This window comes from Cynoglossus semilaevis, chromosome 14 (assembly GCF_000523025.1).
Source record: "Cynoglossus semilaevis isolate Cse_v1.0 chromosome 14, Cse_v1.0, whole genome shotgun sequence".
NCBI classification, from domain to species: Eukaryota; Metazoa; Chordata; class Actinopteri; order Pleuronectiformes; family Cynoglossidae; genus Cynoglossus; species Cynoglossus semilaevis.
This window is the reverse complement of record NC_024320.1, coordinates 25,964,666-25,974,665: the sequence shown is the minus strand read 5'-3', so window position 1 is coordinate 25,974,665 and position 10,000 is coordinate 25,964,666. Positions and strand designations below refer to the sequence as shown.

At 45.5% G+C, this 10,000-nt stretch overlaps 1 protein-coding gene across 1 annotated transcript in view; it reads left to right on the top strand.

Moving 5' to 3' along the window:
• The window catches only part of LOC103390324 (chondroitin sulfate proteoglycan 4-like), a 16,132-nt gene extending 10,789 nt beyond the window's left edge, over nucleotides 1-5,343 (top strand). Inside the window, exons 21-24 of the mRNA XM_025062068.1 lie at nucleotides 1-26; nucleotides 108-260; nucleotides 1,116-1,697; nucleotides 2,950-5,343. The exon at nucleotides 1-26 is cut by the window's left edge and continues 248 nt beyond it. Coding sequence (XP_024917836.1) covers nucleotides 1-26; nucleotides 108-260; nucleotides 1,116-1,697; nucleotides 2,950-3,978 — 1,790 coding nt within the window. The 3' untranslated portion in view covers nucleotides 3,979-5,343. The remainder of the gene's footprint in view (nucleotides 27-107; nucleotides 261-1,115; nucleotides 1,698-2,949) is intronic.
• The last annotated feature ends 4,657 nt before the right edge of the window (nucleotides 5,344-10,000 follow it).

The window sequence follows — 10,000 nt, the reverse complement described above, 5'->3', positions numbered from 1 at the left end:
TGGTTCTGGGTCCAGACTCCCTCCAGGTGAGACACCAGTACAACTGCTGCGTCTGTTCAGAACATCAGTGAATACCGGTGTTTACCTGCAGGTGTCTCTTTGATCAGGTTGAGGACCAGGACACCCCCCCTGAAGAACTTCACTACCTGCTCATCAGTGGCTCCAACAACGGTTACCTGACCTTAGGAGAAAGACCAGAACCCGTCACCTCCTTCACGCAGTATGACGTCAACCACGGTCGACTGCATTTCACACAGCAGGTGAGGGGTGACTGACGCGGTACACAGTAGGTCCAGACTACTGTAGTATTGGTATTTCAACAGTGTGTAGTGTTTGTATAATCACAGCTCGGTCAAGAATCAAACTACGTGAGTTAAGATGAATAAACGTGGACAGGTGAAGTGAAGTCAGTGTTGAAAATGAAGTCTTAGATACAGTGAAAACATTAGCTCCAAAACATTAGCTCCAAAACATTAGCATTGACAGCTAAAAAAATGGTCACATTCAGCTAAAATACAGCGACAAGAAAAAATAGAACGAGTTACTCAGCCTTTATATTTGGATGGATGGATGATGGATGGACGAATGGATGGATGGATGGATGGACGGATGAATGGATGGCTGGATGGATGGACGGATGAATGGATGGCTGGATGGATGGACGGATGAATGGATGGCTGGATGGATGGACGGATGAATGGACGGATGGATGGACGGATGGACGGATGGATGGACGGACGGACGGATGGACTTGATCTCAGGCTGACCACTGACAGGCTGACCACTGACAGTGTAGCAGCAGCGTTGGTCCATACAGAGACAACAGGACAGAGACAACAGGAAACAGTGAGGTCGTTAGTAGAAGATCAACTCAAACCAGTGATGGATTATTATTAACTGTAGAAAGATGTGAAGTAAAACTAGTAAAACCAGTAAAACCAGTTAAACCAGTAAAACCAGTTAAACCAGTTAAACCAGTAAACTGATGAAGTCTGATGATGAAGTATAAATATATGTACAGGTTTATATTTGTTTATATTTGCTCCTGTGTGTGTCATCAAGTTCTTTCTCCTTCTTTCTTCCTCCCACTCTCTCTCCGTCTCCTCACCCGTCAGGGTGAGGCGTCAACGGGGGTTTTTTACTTCAACGTGACCGACGGTCATCACCGGCCGCTCTACAAACTCTTCACTCTGGAGGTGGTTCAACCTTCAGTCTCCATCGTCAACAACACTGGCCTCTCATTGGTCCAAGGTAGGACGGCTGTGGTCCTAACAACCAATCAGCTGGCAGCACGAACAAACGGCCGAAGCCAGGCCAACATCAGCTACACCGTTACTGCGTCGCCTCAGCACGGGCGCATAGCCATCAATGACCAGGAGGTGGTGGGCTTCTGCCACCAGGACCTTCAGTTTGGTCGGGTGGTCTATCACATGACTGACCTCAGCGAATCAGAGGACACGTTCCAGATCTCAGTGTCGGCTTCCTCACATGGTGTGGATTATGGTAATGTGAGCGGTCAGACGGTGAAGGTCACGGTGCGGCCGCTCCTCTACCTGAGAGAACCGATCCGGGTTCCCAGTGGGATCGCTGTTAAACTGGGAAAATCCATGATGGACGCGTCTGAACTGGCCAGGATCAGCAGGTCGGACCCGGTCTTTGAAGTTCTGACTTCACCGAAACATGGAAAACTGGTCAAGGTAGAATCACCAAGAGAGAACAAGAAAGTGTTCAAAAGTTAGCTGAACGTTGGCTACAGGTTAGCACAGGTTAGCACAGGTTAGCACAGGTGAACGGACTGAACCAACAAAAATAACTTAAATTAAAGTGCGTAAAATTAAATGACACCAGAGTCGGATTAAAAAGAGTTTCCAAAATGACAGAAGTTGCAGTGAATGCCAAAATAAATGAAGCTAGCACAGAAGCTAGCACAGAAGCTAGCACAGAAGCTAGCACAGAAGTAGCCGAAGGAAGGAATGTTAAACAATAGTAACAGAAACAAACTTTTATTACCAACATCGCAGAAAGAGGAAATAGTTTTTTTTAAAAAATTCCATTTGTTGCTGTAAACGTAGCCAGTATCTGTGTCTGTTGTCGTCTGTTCATGTATTTGTCTGTTGTCTGTTCATATATTTGTCTGTTGTCGTCTGTTCACATATTTGTGTCTGTTCTCGTCTGTTCATGTATATGTGTCTGTTGTAGTGTGTTTGTATATTTGTGTCTGTTGTCGTCTGTTCATATATTTGTGTCTGTTGTGGTCTGTTCATATATTTGTGTCTGTTATGGTCTGTTCATATATTTGTGTCTGTTATGGTCTGTTCATATATTTGTGTCTGTTATGGTCTGTTCATATATTTGTGTCTGTTATGGTCTGTTCATATATTTGTGTCTGTTGTCGTGTGTTCGTATATTTGTGTCTGTTGTCGTCTGTTCACATATTTGTGTCTGTTCTCGTCTGTTCATGTATATGTGTCTGTTGTAGTGTGTTTGTATATTTGTGTCTGTTGTCGTCTGTTCACATATTTGTGTCTGTTGTCATCTGTTCATATATTTGTCTGTTGTCGTCTGTTCATGTATTTGTCTGTTGTCTGTTTATATATTTGTCTGTTGTCGTCTGTTCATATATTTGTGTCTGTTGTGGTCTGTTCATATATTTGTGTCTGTTATGGTCTGTTCATATATTTGTGTCTGTTGTGGTCTGTTCATATATTTGTCTGTTGTCGTCTGTTCATGTATTTGTCTGTCTGTTCATATATTTGTCTGTTGTCGTCTGTTCATATATTTGTGTCTGTTGTGGTCTGTTCATATATTTGTGTCTGTTATGGTCTGTTCATATATTTGTGTCTGTTATGGTCTGTTCATATATTTGTGTCTGTTGTGGTCTGTTCATATATTTGTCTGTTGTCGTCTGTTCATATATTTGTGTCTGTTGTCGTCTGGTCCTGTATGCAGATGACATACGATCCTACCCAGGCGTCCCAGCTTCTGAAGTCCTTCACTTTCAGAGATGTGGTTCAAGGCAGGGTTGCCATTGAGGAAACTCTGAGTGACGACGACAGCCAGCTTCATGACAACCAATCAGCACTGGCCACAGCTGGAGGCCACGCCCCTGCCACGCCTCTCAACGATTCCTTCACCTTCTTATTGAAGGCTGGAAACGTTCAGCCAGCCAAGGGCGAGCTCCACTTCACCATCTTTCCACACCACCAGATGGGTCACGGTCCGGACGGTGCAGGTCGCACGCACGCTACACCCCCCCGACCGCCGGCACAAAATAAGACGACTTCAGGCGGAAAAGCAGGGGAGGGTGTGGGTTTACATCCCCATATTTTATTACATAAAGCCAACAACAGGACCCATCACCGACCGAGGACTCACCACCGCTGGGGGAACCACAGTCGTACCAGAGACAAGTCGGGGAGCAGCCCAGCAGGACCAGACCAACGTGGGCCGCTGAACCCACCTGACGTCCAACCGGATCATTTAGAGGTCCTTCCTCGTCCAGCGTCGGACCCGCTCCTCATAATACTGCCCCTGCTGGCCTGTTTGCTTCTCATCGTTATTCTTGTGGTCCTGATTCTGGTGTTCCGTCGCCGGAAGGAAAAGCGTTCCCGGACGCAGCTCATCCAGCAGTTGGCTGCGGTGCGGGTTCCCCTGGAGGAAAGCCCCCGCCTGCGTGGTCCTGAACCAAGTGTGGCAATGCCAATGGTGGTGGTCACCCCTCTTGGCCCTGTCAGTTGTCCCAACTCCCCAAGGATTCCTGTGAGTCCCAGAAGAAGGAGGACCAGTCTGGCTCCCAGCATGACCTTCTGGGGGTCGGTAGACGCTGACGCAGGTTTAACCGAGGCTCATGGGAACAGGAGACGTGGAGTCAGTGTCAGAAGGAGTGATGTGACGCGCGGTGATGTTGTCCTGAGGGTTTCTACAGACGCTGGTCAGCGTCAGTGGCCGACTCTTCAACACCAGCAGTTCTGGGTTTAATAAGGTGGAGCCTTCGTACTGTGTGGTCGACACCATCTGTGGGTCGGAGCCTCCAACCACATCCATGTTCCTTCCTGTACCTGATTAGCTACAGGTCACTGCCCACATACCATGGTTATGGTTATTAAGCAATACAGCCACTGGGGGCAGTGCTCCACTTCACCTTCACTGCCTTTAGACCCAGAACCCGTTTGCGTCGCTGCTGTGTTCTTGTCTTCTTCTTCTCTGTACCTTTCTGTCCCGTGGGAGCTATTCTGCCCCCATAGATGTCAGGTGGAACTGCTTCGATTCCTGCACCGACGAACGCATCTCCAAAAACGTACTTAATCATGAACCTAACCTATGAACCTGTGGAGCTCTGCCACTACTGGTCAGAGAGTGGTACTTCAGACAGACATGGATTTTAAGCAGAATCAGAAATGACTTTAGTGACACCTGAGGGAGAGAACGTGTACTGCAGTTCAGTCTGATACTTTACTTTTTATTTGTTACTTCATTTCTCTTTACTTTGACTCTAGATGGATGGATGATGGATGGATGGATGATAGATGGATGATGGATGATGGATGGATGGATGGATGGATGATAGATGGATGAATGATATTAATCCCTTTGGGAAATTTAGCATCATTTTCTGTGTCTTTCCTCTGTGTCCTGTTTATTGACTGAGATCTGGCTAATGCTAAGCTACTTGAGCTACAGTGAATTAATGCCTGGTTTTAACATTTGTACTGAACTCAGAGTTTAGGTGTTATTCAACTTTAGTCGACGGATGTACTGCTTTACTGACTGTTTGTTTTTGACCAGCACACCTGCAATAGCCATTTGTATCCGCTAGATGTCACAGTTGTCATTCTGCTCGTGCATGCACTTCAGCAGCGTTCAAGTGACGTGTGGTTTTCAAACAGCAGAAGTCTCAGAAGTCCCCCCCCCCCCTTCTTTCCTCTCCCGTTTTTTCGGCTGCTGCTGAAGGACTGTTTATTTTGAGTGGAATGTCAGAAGTTGCCGTTTAATAAGACAGTGATGCCTTCACTGTCCTAGGGGGAAAAGCAGCACGGTGGGCGTCCAGAGTGTGTTGACGTCTGTCAGTCACAGCTGGGACTCAACTTCAAAAACACAGTTTTAAAGACAAACTTTTGGTTTTTATAATTTATTTCTTTTCCTTCCAGACTCAGGACAACCAGCTTCTTCTGTCGTGACCTTTTGACCCCCCCCCCAACCCCAGCATATTCTAATGTTTTAAAGTATATGTTTTTATATACAGATATAACCTGTATATGTGTGTAAATATATGTACATATATGTTCTTGGAAACAATCCATTTCTATTAGAAAAATAAATATTAGAAAGAACTCACAGTACAAATAAAATAAAAATATATTTATAAAAAATGAATACTTCCTAGAAAAGTCCTTATTTTTTCCCTCTAACTCTGAACAGTATTTAGCCAGTAGGGGGAGCCTCAGAAAGACTGACCTGTTTACAGCAGGTACACGACCAGTTTCCCTCCTGGTATTTACTGTGGGAACCTGGTCAACGCAGGTCAAAGGTCAAATCTTTTTTATGATAAAGAAATTGCTTTGACAAAGAATGGCTTATGTGGCATCTACACGCACGTACGTGCACACGTTTCCTGTGTGACTTGGAGGGTCTCTGGTATTTGAACAGATGTGGACAGACTGAGCGCGCTCAGATCTCCCCCTGACCCGAACGTGCACTTCCTGCAGCGAAAGCTAACACCCAGAGAGAACAATCTCTGTCTGTACACCCAATCACACACACACACACACACACCCAATCACACACACACACACACACACACATATAGAAGGTCAACAGGCGAGCTATAAACACACACACCCTTGGTCACAAAGCTGTTAGTGTGTGTGTGTGTGTGTGTTACCCCACACCTTTTGCCGTGTCAGTGCAGACATTACACAGGGGCAACAACATGGTGTAACAATGCTAGCATTGTTAGCGCATCTTTAAAGTATGTTTTCATCTTGAAAAAGTGACAAAATCTTTACTGATACCAACCAACAACCATCAACCAACCAACAACCAACCAACAACAACCATCAACAACAACCATCACCAACAACCATCAACCAACCAACAACCATCAACCAACCAACAACCAACAAACAACCATCAACAACAACCATCAACAACAACCAACAACAACAACCATCAACAACAACCAACCAACCATCAACAACCATCAACCAGCCAACAACCATCAACATCAACTAACCAACCATCATCCATCAACCAACCAACAACCAACCAACAACCATCAACAACAACCATCACCAACAACCATCAACCAACCAACAACCATCAACAACAACCAACAACAACAACCAACCAACAACCATCAACCAACCATCAACCAACCAACAACCATCAACAACAACCAACAACAACAACCATCCACAACAACCACCAACAACAACCATCAACAACAACCAACAACAACAACCAACCAACAACCATCCATCAACCAACAACCATCAACAACCACCAACCAACAAAAATCAACCAACAACCATCAACAACCAACAACCATCAACAACAACCAACCAACCATCAACAACCATCAACCAACCAACAACCATCAACATCAACTAACCAACCATCATCCATCAACCAACCAACAACCAACCATAACCAACCACCAAAAATTGACATCAACCAACCAACCATCAAATGTTACTGTAAAAATGGACATCAACCAACCAACCAACCATCAAATGTTACTGTTACTGCTGCTGTTACTGCTGCTGCTGTTGTTGCTGCTGCTGTTACTGTTGTTACTGCTGTTACTGCTGCTGCTGTTACTGCTGCTGCTGCTGTTGTTACTGCTGTTACTGCTGCTGCTGCTGCTGTTACTGTTATTGCTGCTGCTGCTGCTGCTGCTGCTGCTGTTACTGCTGCTGCTGCTGCTGCTGCTGTTACTGCTGCTGCTGTTACTGCTGCTGCTGTTACTGCTGCTGCTGTTGTTGCTGCTGCTGTTACTGTTGTTACTGCTGCTGCTGCTGTTGTTACTGCTGTTACTGCTGCTGTTGTTACTGCTGCTGCTGATACTGTTGTTACTGCTGCTGCTGTTGTTGCTGCTGCTGTTACTGTTGTTACTGCTGTTACTGTTGTTACTGCTGCTGTTACTGTTGTTACTGTTGTTACTGCTGTGTTTTTAAATGTCAATGCTGACATGGAGGAAACACTGATGAGTGAAGTACATGTTTGTTAGCGTGAGTTAGCTGTTAGCTTATATGCTAATGGGACAGAAGTGTAGCGTCTGGACGTACGGACGCCTCAGCGTAGAAACTTCACTGCATTTTTTGGAGTGAAGTATCGATGGCCAGTATTGTCACATTTCTCTCGGAGTATTATGGAGTAGAAGTATTTTTTTCGTGGCCTCAAAGTCACAAAGTCTTTCCTTCAGGGAGACTTTGAACTTGGAATAGAGACCACAAGTGATTGACAGCTGGTTCAGCCAATGGGAGCCTGGTCATGTGGTGCTGTCAGTGCTTTTAGCTCAGTGTGAAAATGTTAAATGACGTCCAGGTTCCAGTGACAAAAACAACAAAGTCCTTCTGTTGTTTTTCCACAGTAACCACAGACGGTGGATTTTAAAGACTGAGGAACGGCTTCAAAGAACAGAGGAACAGAGGAAAACGTGTGAGAAAACAAAAAAGTCACGACCTGTGAGCTGAACGTACGCCAGTCGTCCAGAAAAGTCCAGGAACTGATCAGTGACGTGATCCCAGTCTTAGTCTTCAGTCGGATTCAGACATGAATAAACGATTTGAGAAGTTTGTTTTAGTGGTGAACGCTTCAACAGGAAAGTTGGGATTGGAACCTTAGCTTCATTCAAACACATGACAGTAGAGCGCAGCCACAAACGGGGGTTCAGAGCCCACTTGTGGTCTAAGCAGAGTTCAAGATCGGGGTCTTCAACCTCTAAGAAAGTTGTACGAGTGTTTTGGTATTTTGAATTGCGACATATTGTGTCGTGAAAGAAACGTTTTGACGTTGAGTAGAAGCTGTGACCAAACAAGGCTGCCATCTGCCTTAGGGGTTTTAGCTCATATGCTAACTATGCTAGCAGGCTAATCAAATCATATTTACAGAACAAAAATATGAACTCGTTAACAGGTAATTATTAATGACCTCTTACTGTTACCTTGTACTTTTGGGGAACATTTGTGCTGAAAGCTAGGCTGAAAATGCTCCTGGTGGCCAGTGGAGGAACTACTGCAGATTTACTGGGTGACAGATTGTGACCCAAACCTTTCCTAAATTATCGCATTCTTTTTTCCAATGTGTTGGTCAACTTTTAATGTTACAGTAAAACAGCAGCTGCGTTTAAATGGAGTTCCCATAAACAGTTAGCCGTCGTCGCCGAGTTCACGCAGCAGAAATCTGGAAACCAAACGTTTGGTCTCAGAAACCGACGCAATAAAATTCACCAGAACAGAGAGAAACTCCACGACGGAGACAACGTTAACGACAAAACCAGCGGTGACTGAGAGAGTGATCGTGATTTACAGACTGTGTGTGTGTGTGTGTGTGTGTGTTGGACCATGGTGACCTCACTCTTTCAACAGGAGACGGGTGGTGTCTCACTCCTCCATCATCCTCCTCTACCTGAGTCTTTGACAAAGTCCCAGGGACAGAACTAGGTAGATCCAAACTCTGGCTCTGGGACCATAAATGGCAGGAGCTCTGAGGTATTTTCAGGTTTTACTTTAAGATGCAGATGGATTGGACAGATAACGCTGTTGAAGAGATGTCTTTGACAGACCGACCGAGGACAGACTGACCGAGGGCAGACCGACCAAGGACGGACTGGCGAACGTTCTCCGTGACAGAATGTTCTGGAACATTACAGTCTTTTCTTCATCTGACCTGTGTATTTGTGAGTACACATGGGCAACTGTTGAAATACTACATTTAGATACGTCATATCCAGACATTAAACAGAGTTAGGCTAATGCTAATGCTAATGCTAATGCTAATGCTAAAAAGGAACTGAAATAGACAAGAGCTTCTTTTACCCCTGCTCCCCATCCAGCAGGGGGAGATAGAGTGAGAGTGACAACTGTAGGGAGGCCTAACAGCTACAATGGTGGGTGAGGACCAGTTGAGGACCAGCTGAGGACCAGCTGAGGACCAGCTGAGGACTGTGGCGGAGGTGGAGCTGAGCTCCGTCTTTTACTGAATAAACAGAAAGTTTGTCTCCAAACCTGCAGTTTATTTTTGTCAGATTCTCCCCACTGTAATGTACACAAGTGTACCTTTGACTGTGTACTGTTGACTGTGTACTGTTGACTGTGTACTGTTGACTGTGTACTGTTGACTGTGTACTGTTGACTGTGTACTGTTGACTGTGTACTGTTGACTGTGTACTGTTGACTGTGTACTGTTGACTGTGTACTGTTGACTGTGTACTGTTGACTGAGTACTGTAGACTGTGTACTGTAGACTGTGTACTTCGACTCAGCGCTGATTCACTGCGTCTGTATACGAGAAACTGTAAACAGAGTTTTCTGAAACCACTCTTTTGTCCTATTTTTGTTTCCTTCATTGTTTAATCTGAGCTGAAGAAAATCAAACCGTCACCGCCCCCTATCTGTCACCAGGAAACACAACATGTTACAGTTGTTGTGACAAAGTGACCGACCCACGGACAGTGACCGACCCACGGACAGTGACCGACCCAGAGATTTCTGAAGTGAGAAGGTCATGTGACTCCTCTGTCTTACCGCCACAGCTACCTAAAACCAACACACACACACACACACACACACATTCTTGGATTAGGAGCTGTTTGTTTTATTGGCTGCAGGGCGGACATGGACCCACCACCCATGGTGGCGCTGTGCTGACGGCTGCTCTTCTCATGGATCATGTGACCAGACTCAGAGAGTTCTACGTTCAACGCAAACGTTTTCTTAATTGTGGTGTGTGTGGGGGGGGGTGAGAAAGTCAAGAGTGAGCTGTGGAGGGGCAGGGGGAG